At 34.8% G+C, this 19,518-nt stretch overlaps 2 protein-coding genes across 3 annotated transcripts in view; one reads left to right on the forward strand and one right to left on the reverse strand.

The window, feature by feature from the left end:
• The window catches only part of phyh (phytanoyl-CoA 2-hydroxylase), a 39,556-nt gene extending 37,617 nt beyond the window's left edge, over positions 1-1,939 (reverse strand). For both annotated transcript variants that reach the window (XM_061914617.1, XM_061914616.1), the window contains exon 1: positions 1,783-1,939. In XM_061914617.1, the coding sequence (XP_061770601.1) occupies positions 1,783-1,848 (66 nt within the window). In that variant the 5' untranslated portion in view covers positions 1,849-1,939. The remainder of the gene's footprint in view (positions 1-1,782) is intronic.
• Positions 1,940-3,294: 1,355 nt separating this feature from the next.
• LOC133561250 (cyclin-dependent kinase 17-like) overlaps positions 3,295-19,518 on the forward strand; it is a 135,796-nt gene continuing 119,572 nt past the window's right edge. Inside the window, exon 1 of the mRNA XM_061914600.1 lies at positions 3,295-3,574. The gene's annotated coding sequence lies outside the window, so the exon portion shown is untranslated. The remainder of the gene's footprint in view (positions 3,575-19,518) is intronic.

Raw genomic sequence — 19,518 nt, forward strand, 5'->3', positions numbered from 1 at the left:
TGTTGTAGGGTGAAAGTGTTGTAGTCAGCATGTGTGATGGTATGGGGGTGTATTAGTGATTGTTGTAGGGTGAAAGTGTGGTAGTCAGCATGTGTGATGGTATGGGGGTGTATTAGTGATTGTTGTAGGGTGAAAGTGTGGTAGTCAGTATGTGTGATGGTATGGGGGTGTATTAGTGATTGTTGTAGGGTGAAAGTGTGGTAGTCAGCATGTGTGATGGTATGGGGGTGTATTAGTGATTGTTGTAGGGTGAAAGTGTGGTAGGCAGCATGTGTGATGGTATGGGGGTGTATTAGTGATTGTTGTAGGGTGAAAGTGTGGTAGTCAGCATGTGTGATGGTATGGGGGTGTATTAGTGATTGTTGTAGGGTGAAAGTGTGGTAGTCAGTATGTGTGATGGTATGGGGGTGTATTAGTGATTGTTGTAGGGTGAAAGTGTGGTAGTCAGCATGTGTGATGGTATGGGGGTGTATTAGTGATTGTTGTAGGGTGAAAGTGTGGTAGTCAGCATGTGTGATGGTATGGGGGTGTATTAGTGATTGTTGTAGGGTGAAAGTGTGGTAGTCAGCATGTGTGATGGTATGGGGGTGTATTAGTGATTGTTGTAGGGTGAAAGTGTGGTAGTCAGTATGTGTGATGGTATGGGGGTGTATTAGTGATTGTTGTAGGGTGAAAGTGTGGTAGTCAGCATGTGTGATGGTATGGGGGTGTATTAGTGATTGTTGTAGGGTGAAAGTGTGGTAGTCAGCATGTGTGATGGTATGGGGGTGTATTAGTGATTGTTGTAGGGTGAAAGTGTGGTAGTCAGCATGTGTGATGGTATGGGGGTGTATTAGTGATTGTTGTAGGGTGAAAGTGTGGTAGTCAGTATGTGTGATGGTATGGGGGTGTATTAGTGATTGTTGTAGGGTGAAAGTGTGGTAGTCAGCATGTGTGATGGTATGGGGGTGTATTAGTGATTGTTGTAGGGTGAAAGTGTGGTAGTCAGCATGTGTGATGGTATGGGGGTGTATTAGTGGCCAAGGCATGGCTAACTTACACATATGTGAAGGTACCAATAATGCCGAAAGGTACATACAGCTTTTGGAGCAACATATGTTGTTATCGTGGACGCCCCTGCTTATTTCAGCAAGACAATGCCAAAAGAGTGCGGGTACTAGACTGGCCTGTCTGTAGTCCAGACCTGTCTCCTATTTAAAATGTGTGCAGGCTAAAATATGAGGCAGGAGACTGTTGAACAACTTAAGCTGTACATCAAGCAAGAATGGGAAATAATTCCACTTCAAAAATGTGTCACCTCAGTTACTGAGTGTTGTTCAAAGGAAAGGCCATGTAACACACTGGTAAAAATTCCTTTTTTAACATGTGTTGCTGCCATTACATTCTAACTTCATGATTATTTGCAAAAAAGGAGAAAGTTTGTCAGTGTGGAGATGAAATATCTTGTCTTTGCAGTCTATTCAATTGAATATAAGTTGAAAAGGATTTGTTGTATTCTCTTTTTATTTACTATTTACACAAGCTGACTACTTCACTGCTTGTGTACTTTGTACATAAAGACTTCTTTGCCGTTTTTCAAACATGTCAACATTTCTAGTTTGGATGACTCACTGGTCACGAGCGACATGTCCAACACTTTGTGTAAAATGCAGTCTTCCGAGAGGCCAGCAGGTCCGCCGCGGCCTTGCAGCCTGCGCTGCCCGCATCACAAAGCACCTTTCTCGGCTTCATACATCACCCCGCCCCGGCCACGATGGATGCGCTCCCCGGAAGAAAGGATACAACCACAGCCGGGGACCGAGCAAGGTGACCCATGGTCAATCGGATCCTCTCCGCAGCCCGCGCCATGGTCCAGTCCGCCTGCACCTCGTCCTTGTGCCGCTGCAAGTCTGCGGCGTGTGCGGGTGGTCCAAGTCACGTGGTCGACGTCACGTGGTCCAAGTCATGTGGGTCAAAGGGCGCTGTGGCCCACTTGGACCCTTTCACTGGATGTACTATGTTCGGGCCACGCAACTCCAACATTTATGCTGTTTTGTTACCTGCAATTGATGATTATTATGTCTTTTGATTCAAAATTGAGTTGAAAGTGTTTGTCTGTCACACGCATTGCTTCATTGTGTCCACTTGAGGGCGCCATGTCACCTAAGATTAGCTCATTCTAATTTAAGTTATTAAAGAGTTCCGTTAAAATGACTTTACATTGGAAGGTAATTTAGCGTTGTCATTTTTGTTTTACTTTTTTTTAATACATCATATTATACTGACAATTTTATTGAATGTTAATAGTATTCAATTTCATTATTTAATTTAATTTACCGGAAGTGAGTTTTGAGTTTTCAAGCAACGAACATTTCTGCACAATTTTTTTTAACACACAAATTTTGCTCATAAATGTTTATTTAATGAGATTTTTAAAATCAATGTAAAAAAAATAAGTGCAGAAATTTTTCCTTGCTTTGAAACTCAGGACCCACGTCCAGTAAATAAATTAAATCATGAAATTAAATACTATAAGAATGTAATGAAATGGTCATCAAAACTGAATTGATTTTGTGGGAGAAATTTGTATGTTGGAAAATTAAATTTGTTCAAATACAGTGTGGACAAATTCAGTGCACAAATACATGCGTGCCTTCAAAAGTCAAGCCCCACTTCTAGTAAATTAAATAAAAATACGAAATTAAATACAATTGAAATGTAATGAAATAGTCAGCATAATTTAATATAAAAAAATAAACTCACAAATTTTAAACGCAAAAAATGATGTTCCATAAATTCAGTGTAAAAAAAACCCTTTGCAATAAAGACACACATTAACATCTATCGGGTAAATGAAATAAACATGTAGAATAGAACAGAATTTATTGTCATTATTACAGTGAACAACAACATTGGAGAAGATCCCCTAAGGTGCATACACAATAATAGTCATAGAAATAGTACAACAGATAAAAATGTAATAAAATCGTCAGCATCATTTGAAAAAAAATCAGTTACATAAATGTATTGTCGAAAAGATGTTTTGTAAAAATGACACTAATAGATTAGCTTCACGAGCTTACAGAAATAATTTAAATTTAGTTGATGAAATAAGGCAAATTGAATGTTGATGTGGAGCTAAAAGCCACAGGACAAATATCTTAGACAAACCAAAAATAGTCTTGTATTTTTATGTGTGTTTCTTTTTTGTTCCTGTGATTGTTTTCGACATTTTATTAGGAAAAACTCCCTTTATTTTGTAACCCGTGACCGGAGATGGCTAGGCCTTTATTTGTCAGTCTAACAGGAAGTAGCTTCACTGTCCCCCTCGCGCTTGACCTCCCTGCGTCACGTCCATGGTGGCGCTTTCCTCCTCCTCCAGACGCTTTAATCCGCCACCAACAGCCTTGTGCTATTTCTGCTCCGTCGTCCCACATTCCGAGGACATTATTCCCTTTCTCTACAAGGACGCTCGCCACCAGAACCGAGCCAGAGCGGCGGTGTGTGCGCTTCTGGGTCTGCCGGAGTGGGCGGAGGACATCCGGGCTCTGCTTCCGGAACTTCCGCTTGAAACCACGGAATTCAACATTTGCAGGTAATTTCTCTCAAAAGTCGTCTTTGTGCGGACTTTAAAGCACGTGGGTCAGAAAGTCCTCCCCTTGACGCTCACTTCGGGCCCAAAGGCGAGCTGGTCAATATTTAGTCGAATGGCAAGAGAAGCTGAAAGACGTTGGAGCTTCCAGTTGTGACTTTTGGACAAAAAAGTGTTGAGCAAACATAACACTTTGTTTCTATTTATTACTTCATTCTGGTTGTTTCTATAGCGTGAGTGTTTAGCTCTTCATTTAGTTTGTTTCTATAGTGTGAATGTTTACTTCATTCAGTTTGTTTCTATAGTGTGAGTGTTTATTACTTCATTCAGGTTGTTTCTATAGTGTGAGTGTTTATTACTTCATTCAGGTTGTTTCTATAGTGTGAGTGTTTATTACTTCATTCAGTTTGTTTCTATAGTGTGAGTGTTTAGCTCTTCATTTAGTTTGTTTCTATAGTGTGAGTGTTTACTTCTTCATTCAGTTTTTTTTCTATAGTGTGAGTGTTTATTACTTCATTCAGTTTGTTTCTATAGTGTGAGTGTTTAGCTCTTCATTTAGTTTGTTTCTATAGTGTGAGTGTTTACTTCTTCATTCAGTTTTTTTCTCATAGTGTGAGTGTTTATTACTTCATTCAGTTTGTTTCTGTAGTGTGAGTGTTTATTACTTCATTCAGGTTGTTTCTATAGTGTGAGTGTTTAGCTCTTCATTTAGTTTGTTTCTATAGTGTGAGTGTTTAGCTCTTCATTTAGTTTGTTTCTATAGTGTGAGTGTTTACTTCTTCATTCAGTTTTTTTTCTATAGTGTGAGTGTTTATTACTTCATTCAGTTTGTTTCTGTAGTGTGAGTGTTTATTACTTCATTCAGGTTGTTTCTATAGTGTGAGTGTTTATTACTTCATTCAGTTTGTTTCTATAGTGTGAGTGTTTATTACTTCATTCAGGTTGTTTCTGTAGTGTGAGTGTTTATTACTTCATTCAGTTTGTTTCTATAGTGTGAGTGTTTAGCTCTTCATTTAGTTTGTTTCTATAGTGTGAGTGTTTACTTCTTCATTCAGTTTTTTTTCTATAGTGTGAGTGTTTATTACTTCATTCAGTTTGTTTCTGTAGTGTGAGTGTTTAGCTCTTCATTTAGTTTGTTTCTATAGTGTGAATGTTTACTTCATTCAGTTTGTTTCTATAGTGTGAGTGTTTATTACTTCATTCAGGTTGTTTCTATAGTGTGAGTGTTTATTACTTCATTCAGGTTGTTTCTATAGTGTGAGTGTTTATTACTTCATTCAGTTTGTTTCTATAGTGTGAGTGTTTAGCTCTTCATTTAGTTTGTTTCTATAGTGTGAGTGTTTACTTCTTCATTCAGTTTTTTTTCTATAGTGTGAGTGTTTATTACTTCATTCAGTTTGTTTCTATAGTGTGAGTGTTTAGCTCTTCATTTAGTTTGTTTCTATAGTGTGAGTGTTTACTTCTTCATTCAGTTTGTTTCTGTAGTGTGAGTGTTTATTACTTCATTCAGGTTGTTTCTATAGTGTGAGTGTTTAGCTCTTCATTTAGTTTGTTTCTATAGTGTGAGTGTTTAGCTCTTCATTTAGTTTGTTTCTATAGTGTGAGTGTTTACTTCTTCATTCAGTTTTTTTTCTATAGTGTGAGTGTTTATTACTTCATTCAGTTTGTTTCTGTAGTGTGAGTGTTTATTACTTCATTCAGGTTGTTTCTATAGTGTGAGTGTTTATTACTTCATTCAGTTTGTTTCTATAGTGTGAGTGTTTATTACTTCATTCAGGTTGTTTCTGTAGTGTGAGTGTTTATTACTTCATTCAGTTTGTTTCTATAGTGTGAGTGTTTAGCTCTTCATTTAGTTTGTTTCTATAGTGTGAGTGTTTACTTCTTCATTCAGTTTTTTTTCTATAGTGTGAGTGTTTATTACTTCATTCAGTTTGTTTCTGTAGTGTGAGTGTTTATTACTTCACTCAGGTTGTTTCTATAGTGTGAGTGTTTATTACTTCATTCAGGTTGTTTCTATAGTGTGAGTGTTTATTACTTCATTCAGGTTGTTTCTATAGTGTGAGTGTTTAGCTCTTCATTTAGTTTGTTTCTATAGTGTGAATGTTTATTACTTCATTCAGGTTGTTTCTGTAGTGTGAGTGTTTATTACTTCATTCAGGTTGTTTCTATAGTGTGAGTGTTTATTACTTCATTCAGGTTGTTTCTGTAGTGTGAGTGTTTATTACTTCATTCAGTTTGTTTCTATAGTGTGAGTGTTTAGCTCTTCATTTAGTTTGTTTCTATAGTGTGAGTGTTTACTTCTTCATTCAGTTTTTTTTCTATAGTGTGAGTGTTTATTACTTCATTCAGGTTGTTTCTATAGTGTGAGTGTTTATTACTTCATTCAGGTTGTTTCTGTAGTGTGAGTGTTTATTACTTCATTCAGTTTGTTTCTACAGTGTGAGTGTTTAGCTCTTCATTTAGTTTGTTTCTATAGTGTGAGTGTTTACTTCTTCATTCAGTTTTTTTTTCTATAGTGTGAGTGTTTATTACTTCATTCAGGTTGTTTCTATAGTGTGAGTGTTTATTACTTCATTCAGGTTGTTTCTATAGTGGTGAGTGTTTATTACTTCATTCAGGTTGTTTCTATAGTGTGAGTGTTTATTACTTCATTCAGGTTGTTTCTATAGTGTGAGTGTTTATTACTTCATTCAGGTTGTTTCTGTAGTGTGAGTGTTTATTACTTCATTCAGGTTGTTTCTGTAGTGTGAGTGTTTATTACTTCATTCAGTTTGTTTCTATAGTGTGAGTGTTTAGCTCTTCATTTAGTTTGTTTTCTATAGTGTGAGTGTTTACTTCTTCATTCAGTTTTTTTTCTATAGTGTGAGTGTTTATTACTTCATTCAGTTTGTTTCTGTAGTGTGAGTGTTTATTACTTCATTCAGGTTGTTTCTATAGTGTGAGTGTTTATTACTTCATTCAGGTTGTTTCTATAGTGTGAGTGTTTATTACTTCATTCAGTTTGTTTCTATAGTGTGAGTGTTTAGCTCTTCATTTAGTTTGTTTCTATAGTGTGAGTGTTTACTTCTTCATTCAGTTTTTTTTCTATAGTGTGAGTGTTTATTACTTCATTCAGTTTGTTTCTGTGGTGTGAGTGTTTATTACTTCATTCAGGTTGTTTCTGTAGTGTGAGTGTTTATTACTTCATTCAGGTTGTTTCTATAGTGTGAGTGTTTATTACTTCATTCAGGTTGTTTCTATAGTGTGAGTGTTTAGCTCTTCATTTAGTTTGTTTCTATAGTGTGAATGTTTATTACTTCATTCAGGTTGTTTCTATAGTGTGAGTGTTTATTACTTCATTCAGGTTGTTTCTATAGTGTGAGTGTTTATTACTTCATTCAGGTTGTTTCTGTAGTGTGAGTGTTTATTACTTCATTCAGTTTGTTTCTATAGTGTGAGTGTTTAGCTCTTCATTTAGTTTGTTTCTATAGTGTGAGTGTTTACTTCTTCATTCAGTTTTTTTTTCTATAGTGTGAGTGTTTATTACTTCATTCAGGTTGTTTCTATAGTGTGAGTGTTTATTACTTCATTCAGGTTGTTTCTGTAGTGTGAGTGTTTATTACTTCATTCAGTTTGTTTCTACAGTGTGAGTGTTTAGCTCTTCATTTAGTTTGTTTCTATAGTGTGAGTGTTTACTTCTTCATTCAGTTTTTTTTCTATAGTGTGAGTGTTTATTACTTCATTCAGGTTGTTTCTATAGTGTGAGTGTTTATTACTTCATTCAGGTTGTTTCTATAGTGTGAGTGTTTATTACTTCATTCAGGTTGTTTCTATAGTGTGAGTGTTTATTACTTCATTCAGGTTGTTTCTATAGTGTGAGTGTTTATTACTTCATTCAGGTTGTTTCTGTAGTGTGAGTGTTTATTACTTCATTCAGGTTGTTTCTGTAGTGTGAGTGTTTATTACTTCATTCAGTTTGTTTCTATAGTGTGAGTGTTTAGCTCTTCATTTAGTTTGTTTCTATAGTGTGAGTGTTTACTTCTTCATTCAGTTTTTTTTCTATAGTGTGAGTGTTTATTACTTCATTCAGTTTGTTTCTGTAGTGTGAGTGTTTATTACTTCATTCAGGTTGTTTCTATAGTGTGAGTGTTTATTACTTCATTCAGGTTGTTTCTATAGTGTGAGTGTTTATTACTTCATTCAGTTTGTTTCTATAGTGTGAGTGTTTAGCTCTTCATTTAGTTTGTTTCTATAGTGTGAGTGTTTACTTCTTCATTCAGTTTTTTTTCTATAGTGTGAGTGTTTATTACTTCATTCAGTTTGTTTCTGTGGTGTGAGTGTTTATTACTTCATTCAGGTTGTTTCTGTAGTGTGAGTGTTTATTACTTCATTCAGGTTGTTTCTATAGTGTGAGTGTTTATTACTTCATTCAGGTTGTTTCTATAGTGTGAGTGTTTAGCTCTTCATTTAGTTTGTTTCTATAGTGTGAATGTTTATTACTTCATTCAGGTTGTTTCTATAGTGTGAGTGTTTATTACTTCATTCAGGTTGTTTCTATAGTGTGAGTGTTTATTACTTCATTCAGGTTGTTTCTGTAGTGTGAGTGTTTATTACTTCATTCAGTTTGTTTCTATAGTGTGAGTGTTTAGCTCTTCATTTAGTTTGTTTCTATAGTGTGAGTGTTTACTTCTTCATTCAGTTTTTTTTCTATAGTGTGAGTGTTTATTACTTCATTCAGGTTGTTTCTATAGTGTGAGTGTTTATTACTTCATTCAGGTTGTTTCTGTAGTGTGAGTGTTTATTACTTCATTCAGTTTGTTTCTACAGTGTGAGTGTTTAGCTCTTCATTTAGTTTGTTTCTATAGTGTGAGTGTTTACTTCTTCATTCAGTTTTTTTTCTATAGTGTGAGTGTTTATTACTTCATTCAGGTTGTTTCTATAGTGTGAGTGTTTATTACTTCATTCAGGTTGTTTCTATAGTGTGAGTGTTTATTACTTCATTCAGGTTGTTTCTATAGTGTGAGTGTTTATTACTTCATTCAGGTTGTTTCTATAGTGTGAGTGTTTATTACTTCATTCAGGTTGTTTCTGTAGTGTGAGTGTTTATTACTTCATTCAGGTTGTTTCTGTAGTGTGAGTGTTTATTACTTCATTCAGTTTGTTTCTATAGTGTGAGTGTTTAGCTCTTCATTTAGTTTGTTTCTATAGTGTGAGTGTTTACTTCTTCATTCAGTTTTTTTTCTATAGTGTGAGTGTTTATTACTTCATTCAGTTTGTTTCTGTAGTGTGAGTGTTTATTACTTCATTCAGGTTGTTTCTATAGTGTGAGTGTTTATTACTTCATTCAGGTTGTTTCTATAGTGTGAGTGTTTATTACTTCATTCAGTTTGTTTCTATAGTGTGAGTGTTTAGCTCTTCATTTAGTTTGTTTCTATAGTGTGAGTGTTTACTTCTTCATTCAGTTTTTTTTCTATAGTGTGAGTGTTTATTACTTCATTCAGTTTGTTTCTGTAGTGTGAGTGTTTATTACTTCATTCAGGTTGTTTCTGTAGTGTGAGTGTTTATTACTTCATTCAGTTTGTTTCTATAGTGTGAGTGTTTAGCTCTTCATTTAGTTTGTTTCTATAGTGTGAGTGTTTACTTCTTCATTCAGTTTTTTTTCTATAGTGTGAGTGTTTATTACTTCATTCAGTTTGTTTCTGTAGTGTGAGTGTTTATTACTTCATTCAGGTTGTTTCTATAGTGTGAGTGTTTATTACTTCATTCAGTTTGTTTCTATAGTGTGAGTGTTTATTACTTCATTCAGTTTGTTTCTATAGTGTGAGTGTTTAGCTCTTCATTTAGTTTGTTTCTATAGTGTGAGTGTTTACTTCTTCATTCAGTTTTTTTTCTATAGTGTGAGTGTTTATTACTTCATTCAGTTTGTTTCTGTAGTGTGAGTGTTTATTACTTCATTCAGGTTGTTTCTGTAGTGTGAGTGTTTATTACTTCATTCAGTTTGTTTCTATAGTGTGAGTGTTTAGCTCTTCATTTAGTTTGTTTCTATAGTGTGAGTGTTTACTTCTTCATTCAGTTTTTTTTCTATAGTGTGAGTGTTTATTACTTCATTCAGTTTGTTTCTGTAGTGTGAGTGTTTATTACTTCATTCAGGTTGTTTCTATAGTGTGAGTGTTTATTACTTCATTCAGGTTGTTTCTGTAGTGTGAGTGTTTATTACTTCATTCAGTTTGTTTCTATAGTGTGAGTGTTTAGCTCTTCATTTAGTTTGTTTCTATAGTGTGAGTGTTTACTTCTTCATTCAGTTTTTTTTCTATAGTGTGAGTGTTTATTACTTCATTCAGTTTGTTTCTGTAGTGTGAGTGTTTATTACTTCATTCAGGTTGTTTCTATAGTGTGAGTGTTTATTACTTCATTCAGGTTGTTTCTATAGTGTGAGTGTTTAGCTCTTCATTTAGTTTGTTTCTATAGTGTGAATGTTTATTACTTCATTCAGGTTGTTTCTATAGTGTGAGTGTTTATTACTTCATTCAGGTTGTTTCTATAGTGTGAGTGTTTATTACTTCATTCAGGTTGTTTCTGTAGTGTGAGTGTTTATTACTTCATTCAGTTTGTTTCTATAGTGTGATTGTTTAGCTCTTCATTTAGTTTGTTTCTATAGTGTGAGTGTTTACTTCTTCATTCAGTTTTTTTTCTATAGTGTGAGTGTTTATTACTTCATTCAGGTTGTTTCTATAGTGTGAGTGTTTATTACTTCATTCAGGTTGTTTCTGTAGTGTGAGTGTTTATTACTTCATTCAGTTTGTTTCTACAGTGTGAGTGTTTAGCTCTTCATTTAGTTTGTTTCTATAGTGTGAGTGTTTACTTCTTCATTCAGTTTTTTTTCTATAGTGTGAATGTGTATTACTTCATTCAGGTTGTTTCTGTAGTGTGAGTGTTTATTACTTCATTCAGTTTGTTTCTATAGTGTGAGTGTTTAGCTCTTCATTTAGTTTGTTTCTATAGTGTGAGTGTTTACTTCTTCATTCAGTTTTTTTTCTATAGTGTGAGTGTTTATTACTTCATTCAGGTTGTTTCTATAGTGTGAGTGTTTATTACTTCATTCAGGTTGTTTCTATAGTGTGAGTGTTTATTACTTCATTCAGGTTGTTTCTATAGTGTGAGTGTTTATTACTTCATTCAGGTTGTTTCTATAGTGTGAGTGTTTATTACTTCATTCAGGTTGTTTCTGTAGTGTGAGTGTTTATTACTTCATTCAGTTTGTTTCTATAGTGTGAGTGTTTAGCTCTTCATTTAGTTTGTTTCTATAGTGTGAGTGTTTACTTCTTCATTCAGTTTTTTTTCTATAGTGTGAGTGTTTATTACTTCATTCAGTTTGTTTCTGTAGTGTGAGTGTTTATTACTTCATTCAGGTTGTTTCTTTAGTGTGAGTGTTTATTACTTCATTCAGTTTGTTTCTATAGTGTGAGTGTTTAGCTCTTCGTTTAGTTTGTTTCTATAGTGTGAGTGTTTACTTCTTCATTCAGTTTTTTTTCTATAGTGTGAGTGTTTATTACTTCATTCAGTTTGTTTCTGTAGTGTGAGTTTTCATTACTTCATTCGGGTTGTTTCTATAGTGTGAGTGTTTATTACTTCATTCAGGTTGTTTCTATAGTTGAGTGTTTATTACTTCATTCAGGTAGTTTCTATAGTGTGAGTGTTTACTTCTTCATTCAGTTTTTTTTCTATAGTGTGAGTGTTTATTACTTCATTCAGTTTGTTTCTGTAGTGTGAGTGTTTATTACTTCATTCAGGTTGTTTCTTTAGTGTGAGTGTTTATTACTTCATTCAGTTTGTTTCTATAGTGTGAGTGTTTAGCTCTTCATTTAGTTTGTTTCTATAGTGTGAATGTTTACTTCTTCATTCAGTTTGTTTCTATAGTGTGAGTGTTTATTACTTCATTCAGGTTGTTTCTATAGTGTGAGTGTTTATTACCTCATTCAGGTTGTTTCTATAGTGTGAGTGTTTATTACTTCATTCAGGTTGTTTCTATAGTGTGAGTGTTTATTACTTCATTCAGTTTGTTTCTATAGTTGAGTGTTTATTACTTCATTCAGGTAGTTTCTATAGTGTGTGTGTTTAGCTCTTCATTTAGTTTGTTTCTATAGTGTGAGTGTTTACTTCTTCATTCAGTTTTTTTTCTATAGTGTGAGTGTTTATTACTTCATTCAGGTTGTATTTATAGTGTGAGTGTTTATAACTTCATTCAGGTTGTTTTCTATAGTGTGAGTGTTTATTACTTCATTCGGTTTATTTTCTACAGTGTGAGTGTTTATTACTTCATTCAGGTTGTTTCTATTGTGTGAGTTTTTATTACTTCATTCAGTTTATTTTCTATAGATAGTGTGAGTGTTTATTACTTCATTCAGGTTGTTTTTATAGTGTGAGTGTTTATTACTTCATTCAGGTTGTTTCTATAGTGTGAGTGTTTATTACTTCATTCAGGTTGTTTCCATAGTGTGAGTGTTTATTACTTCATTTAGTTTGTTTCTATAGTGTGAGTGTTTATTACCTCATTCAGGTTGTTTCTATAGTGTGAGTGTTTATTACTTCATTTAGTTTGTTTCTATAGTGTGAGTGTTTACTTCTTCATTCAGTTTGTTTCTATAGTGTGAGTGTTTATTACTTCATTCAGGTTGTTTCTATAGTGTGAGTGTTTATTACTTCATTCAGGTTGTTTTTATAGTGTTAGTGTTTATTACTTCATTCAGGTTGGTTCTATAGTGTGAGTGTTTATTACTTCATTCAGTTTATTTTCTATAGTGTGAGTGTTTATTACTTCATTCAGGTTGTTTCTATAGTGTGAGTGTTTATTACTTCATTTAGGTTGTTTCTATAGTGTGAGTGCGTATTACTTCATTCAGTTTATTTTCTATAGTGTGAGTGTTTATTACTTCATTCAGGTTGTTTCAATAGTGTGAATGTTTATTACGTCATTCAGTTTATTTCTATAGTGTCAGTGTTTAGCTCTTCATTCAGTTTGTTTCTATATTGTGAGTGTTTATTTCTTCTTTCAGGTTGTTTCTATAGTGTGAGTGTTTATTACTTCATTCAGGTTGTTTCTATAGTGTGAGTGTTTATTACTTCATTCAGTTTATTTTCTATAGTGTGAGTGTTTATTACTTCATTCAGGTTGTTTCTATAGTGTGAGTGTTTATTACTTCATTCAGGTTGTTTTTATAGTGTTAGTGTTTATTACTTCATTCAGGTTGGTTCTATAGTGTGAGTGTTTATTACTTCATTCAGTTTATTTTCTATAGTGTGAGTGTTTATTACTTCATTCAGGTTGTTTCTATAGTGTGAGTGTTTATTACTTCATTCAGGTTGTTTCTATAGTGTGAGTGTGTATTACTTCATTCAGTTTATTTTCTATAGTGTGAGTGTTTATTACTTCATTCAGGTTGTTTCTATAGTGTGAATGTTTATTACTTCATTCAGTTTGTCTCTATAGTGTGAGTGTTTAGCTCTTCATTCAGTTTGTTTCTATAGTGTGAGTGTTTATTTCTTCTTTCAGGTTGTTTTTTATAGTGTGAGTGTTTATTACTTCATTCAAGTTGTTTCTATAGTGTGAGTGTTTATTACTTCATTCAGGTTGTTTCTATAGTGTGAGTGTTTATTACTTCATTCAGGTTGTTTCTATAGTGTGAGTGTTTATTACTTCATTCAAGTTGTTTCTATAGTGTGAATGTTTACTTCTTCATTCAGTTTGTTTCTATAGTGTGAGTGTTTATTACTTCATTCAGGTTGTTTCTATAGTGTGAATGTTTACTTCTTCATTCAGGTTGTTTCTATAGTGTGAGTGTTTATTACTTCATTCAGGTTGTTTCTATAGTGTGAGTGTTTATTACTTCATTCAGTTTATTTTCTATAGTGTGAATGTTTATTACTTCATTCAGTTTGTTTCTATAGTGTGAGTGTTTAGCTCTTCATTCAGAGGATTTCACTGCATAGGAAGGTTTGTGTTGCAACCAATGAAATGTGATATCAGAGCTTTTTATCGCAACATTTACAAAATGTGCTGCTCACATCTTTGCATCCACCATTCTGCAGCTAACATGCATCTCTCATGATGTCATGCATGTTTGCATCCACGATTCTGCAGCTAACATGCATCTCTCATGATGTCATGCATGTTTGCATCCACGATTCTGCAGCTAACATGCATCTGTCATGATGCCATGCATGTTTGCATCCACAATTCTGCAGCTGGCATGCATCTCTCATGATGTCATGCGTGTTTGCATCCTTGATGGTGCAGCTAACATGCATCTGTCATGATGTCGTGCATGTTTGCATCCATGATGATGCAGCTTACCTTGCATCTATCATGATGTCATGCATGTTTGCATCCATGATGCTGCAGTGTTCTGATGTCATGGTGTCATGCATGTTTGCATCCATGATGCTGCAGTGTTCTGATGCATGATGTCATGCATGTTTGCATCCATGATGCTGCAATGTTCTGATGTCATGGTGTCATGCATGTTTGCATCCATGATGTCGCAGTGTTCTGATGTCGTGCATTTTTTGCATCCATGATGGTGCAGTGTTCTGATGTCATGGTGTCATGCATGTTTGCATCCATGATGGTGCAGTGTTCTGATGTCATGGTGTCATGCATGTTTGCATCCATGATGTCGCAGTGTTCTGATGTCATGGTGTCATGCATGTTTGCATCCATGATGGTGCAGCTAACATGCATCTGCCATGATGTCATGCATGTTTGCATCCATGATGCAGCAGTTTTCTGATGTCATGGTGTCATGCATGTTTGCATCCATGATGCTGCAGTGTTCTGCTGTCATGGTGTCATGCATGTTTGCATCCATGATGGTGCAGTGTTCTGATGTCATGCATTTTTTGCATCCATGATGGTGCAGTGTTCTGATGTCATGGTGTCATGCATGTTTGCATCCATGATGGTGCAGTGTTCTGATGTCATTGTGTCATGCATGTTTGCATCCATGATGTCGCAGTGTTCTGATGTCATGCATTTTTTGCACCCATGATGGTGCAGTGTTCTGATGTCATGGTGTCATGCATGTTTGCATCCATGATGGTGCAGCTAACATGCATCTGCCATGGTGTCATGCATGTTTGCATCCATGATGGTGCAGCTAACATGCATCTGCCATGATGTCATGCATGTTTGCATCCATGATGTAGCAGTGTTCTGATGTCATGGTGTCATGCATGTTTGCATCCATGATGCTGCAGTGTTCCGATGTCATGGTGTCATGCATGTTTGCATCCATGATGGTGCAGTGTTCTGATGTCATGGTGTCATGCATGTCTTGCATCCATGATGCTGCAGTGTTCTGATGTCATGGTGTCATGCATGTTTGCATCCATGATGCTGCAGTGTTCTGATGTCATGGTGTCATGCATGTTTGCATCCATGATGCTGCAGTGTTCTGATGTCATGATGTCATGCATGTTTGCATCCATGATGTAGCAGTGTTCTGATGTCATGGTGTCATGCATGTTTGCATCCATGATGCTGCAGTGTTCTGATGTCATGGTGTCATGCATGTTTGCATCCATGATGCTGCAGTGTTCTGATGTCTTGCATCCATTATGGTGCAGAGTTCTGATGTCATGGTGTCATGCATGTTTGCATCCATGATGGTGCAGTGTTCTGATGTCATGCATGTTTTGCATCCATGATGGTGCAGTGTTCTGATGTCATGCATATTTTGCATCCATGATGGTGCAGTGTTCTGATGTCATGGTGTCATGCATGTTTTGCATCCATGATGGTGCAGTGTTCTGATGTCATGCATATTTTGCATCCATGATGGTGCAGTGTTCTGATGTCATGCATGTTTTGCATCCATGATGGTGCAGTGTTCTGATGTCATGCATATTTTGCATCCATGATGGTGCAGTGTTCTGATGTCATGCATGTTTTGCATCCATGATGGTGCTGTGTTCTGATGTCATGGTGTCATGCATGTTTGTATCCATGATGGTGCAGTGTTCTGATGTCATGATGTCATGCATGTTTTGCATCCATGATGCTGCAGTGTTCTGATGTCATGATGTCCATGCATTCTGCTGTCTGACCCCCATTTGCCTCCATAATTGGTAAGAAGTTTGTTGTGACCCACATCACATGTAGCACACCCCCAGAGGACAAAATCATTACCAGTCGTTGTTGGGCCAAATATTATTGATCTGCATTGTGTCAACTAGCATTCGTGTTATCACACTGTGGAACTGATGGAGGACAATGGACTCTCAGGATCTAGCTCGGGTTGGTCAAGTGTCACATGCGACACCATTTGGCTTCTAGCACATTCTGATGCGTTCACATGTTTAGGAAGAACTTCTGTTTTCTCTGATCGCATGGTTTGTTTGCTCAAGTGTGTCGGACCTGTGTCACTATTGATGCACCAATTAAAGATGCATCAATAATCCATTTTTAATCAAATAATGAGATACCCAAATATTCCCACCTCCTATGTAGCACTCTAAAAACATCCACAAGTTATTTACAGACACCCTAAGTATGCATAAGTGTGCATACGTATATATGTCATGTAGTAACATTCATAATAACATGTAATATATACATGATGTAAGTATATATGTAGTATCTGGTAACATTCATAATAACATGTAATATATACATGATGTAAGTATATATGTCATGTAGTAACATTCATAATAACATGTAATATATACATGATGTAAGTATATATGTCATGTAGTAACATTCATAATAAAATGTAATATATACATGATGTAAGTATATATGTAGTATCTAGTAACATTCATAATAACATGTAATATATACATGATGTAAGTATATATGTCATGTAGTAACATTCATAATAACATGTAATATATACATGATGTAAGTATATATGTAGTATCTAGTAACATTCATAATAACATGTAATATATACATGATGTAAGTATATATGTCATGTAGTAACATTCATAATAACATGTAATATATACATGATGTAAGTATATATGTCATGTAGTAACATTCATAATAACATGTAATATATACATGATGTAAGTATATATGTCATGTAGTAACATTCATAATAACATGTAATATATACATGATGTAAGTATATATGTAGTATCTAGTAACATTCATAATAACATGTAATATATACATGATGTAAGTATATATGTAGTATCTAGTAACATTCATAATAACATGTAATATATACATGATGTAAGTATATATGTCATGTAGTAACATTCATAATAACATGTAATATATACATGATGTAAGTATATATGTAGTATCTAGTAACATTCATAATAACATGTAATATATAAATGATGTAAGTATATATGTCATGTAGTAACATTCATAATAACATGTAATATATACATGATGTAAGTATATATGTAGTATCTAGTAACATTCATAATAACATGTAATATATACATGATGTAAGTATATATGTAGTATCTAGTAACATTCATAATAACATGTAATATATACATGATGTAAGTATATATGTCATGTAGTAACATTCATAATAACATGTAATATATACATGATGTAAGTATATATGTAGTATCTAGTAACATTCATAATAACATGTAATATATAAATGATGTAAGTATATATGTCATGTAGTAACATTCATAATAACATGTAATATATACATGATGTAAGTATATATGTAGTATCTAGTAACATTCATAATAACATGTAATATATACATGATGTAAGTATATATGTCATGTAGTAACATTCATAATAACATGTAATATATACATGATGTAAGTATATATGTCATGTAGTAACATTCATAATAACATGTAATATATACATGATGTAAGTATATATGTAGTATTTAGCAACATTCATAATAACATGTCATATTTACATATTTTGATCAATTTAAGCATAAAACGGCGTGTTAATTTCACACAAAGTTCACTTTTCCTTCAACAACAACAACAAGACTACTAATCATGCAGACTTGATGAGAGACAACAAAGACTACTTTGATGATCCAGAAATTTCTACCTTTGAACCTGAATTTAAGGAGGATGATCTACAAATTTTAGAAGTGCTAAACAAGATATACAAACATAGTTAAACAATCACTTGCTGTACAATGTCTGCTCTCACATATACACACACAAATGTGTGTGTATATGTGTGTATGTATGTATGTATGTATATATATATATATATATATATATATATATATATATATAATGTACAAACCCCGTTTCCATATGAGTTGGGAAATTGTGTTAGATGTAAATATAAACAGAATACAATGATTTGCAAATCCTTTTCAACCCATATTCAGTTGAATATGCTACAAAGACAACATATTTGATGTTCAAACTCATAAACTTTTCTTTTTTGCAAATAATCCTTAACTTTAGAATTTGATGCCAGCAACACGTGACAAAGAAGTTGGGAAAGGTGGCAATAAATACTGATAAAGTTGAGGAATGCTCATCAAACACTTATTTGGAACATCCCACAGGTGTGCAGGCTAATTGAGAACAGGTGGGTGCCATGATTGGCTTTAAAAACAGCTTCCCAAAAAATGTGCACCCCTTTGTCCACAGCAAATAGTCAAACAGTTTAAGAACAACCTTTCTCGAAGTGCAATTGCAAGAAATTTAGGGATTTCAACATCTACGCTCCATAATATCATCAAAAGGTTCAGAGAATCTGGAGAAATCACTCCACGTAAGCGGCATGGCCGGAAACCAACATTGAATGACGGTGACCTTCCTTCCCTCAGACGACACTGTATCAAAAACCGACATCAATCTCTAAAGGATATCACCACATGGACTCAGGAAGACTTCAGAAAACCACTGTCACTAAATAAAGTTTGTCGCTACATTTGTAAGTGAAAGTTAAAGCTCTACTATGCAAAGCAAAAGCCATTTATCAACAACATCCAGAAACGCTGCCGGCTTCTCTGGGCCCGAGATCATCTAAGATGGACTGATACAAAGTGGAAAAGTGTTCTGTGGTCTGACGAGTCCACATTTCAAATTGTTTTTGGAAACTTTGGACATTTGTGTCCTCGGGAACCAAGAGGAAAAGAACCATCCGGATTGTTATAGGCGCAAAGTGTAAAAGCCAGCATGTGTGATGGTATGGGGGTGTATTAGTGCCCAAGGCATGGGTAACTTACACATCTGTGAAGGCACCATTAATGCTGAAAGGTACATACAGGTTTTGGAGCAACATATGTTGCCATTCAAGCAACGTTATCATGGACGCCCCTGCTTATTTCAGCAAGATAATGCCACACCACGTGTTACAACAGTGTGGCTTCATAGTAAAACAGTCCAGGTACTACACTGGCCTGCCTGTAGTCCAGACCTGTCTCCCACTGAAAATTTTGAAGCCTAAAATAGGACAACAGAGACCCCGGACTGTTGAACAACTTAAGCCAGTGGTTCTCAAATGGGGGTACACGTACCCCAAGGGGTACTTAAAGGTACGTCAAGGGGTACGTGAGATTTTTTATTTTAAATATTCTATAAATAGCCACATTTCAAAAATCCTTTATAAATATACTTATTGAATAATACTTATAAATTATAAATAAATGGGTTGTACTTGTATAGCGCTTTTCTATCTTCAAGGTACTCAAAGCGCTTTGACATTTCTTCCACATTTACCCATTCACACACACATTCACACACTGATGGAGGGAGCTGCCATGCAAGGCGCCAACCAGCACTCATCAGGAGCAAGGGTGAAGTGTCTTGCTCAGGACACAACGGACGTGACGAGGTTGGTACTAGGTGGGATTTGAACCAGGGACCCTCGGGTTGCGCACGGCCACTCTTCCACTGCGCCACGCCGTCAACAAAATATGAATGTAAGTTCATAAACTGTGAAAAGAAATACAACAATGCAATACTCATTGTTGACAGCTAGATTTCTTGTGGACATGTTCCATAAATATTGA

This window comes from Nerophis ophidion, linkage group LG10 (genome assembly GCF_033978795.1).
Source record: "Nerophis ophidion isolate RoL-2023_Sa linkage group LG10, RoL_Noph_v1.0, whole genome shotgun sequence".
NCBI classification, from domain to species: Eukaryota; Metazoa; Chordata; class Actinopteri; order Syngnathiformes; family Syngnathidae; genus Nerophis; species Nerophis ophidion.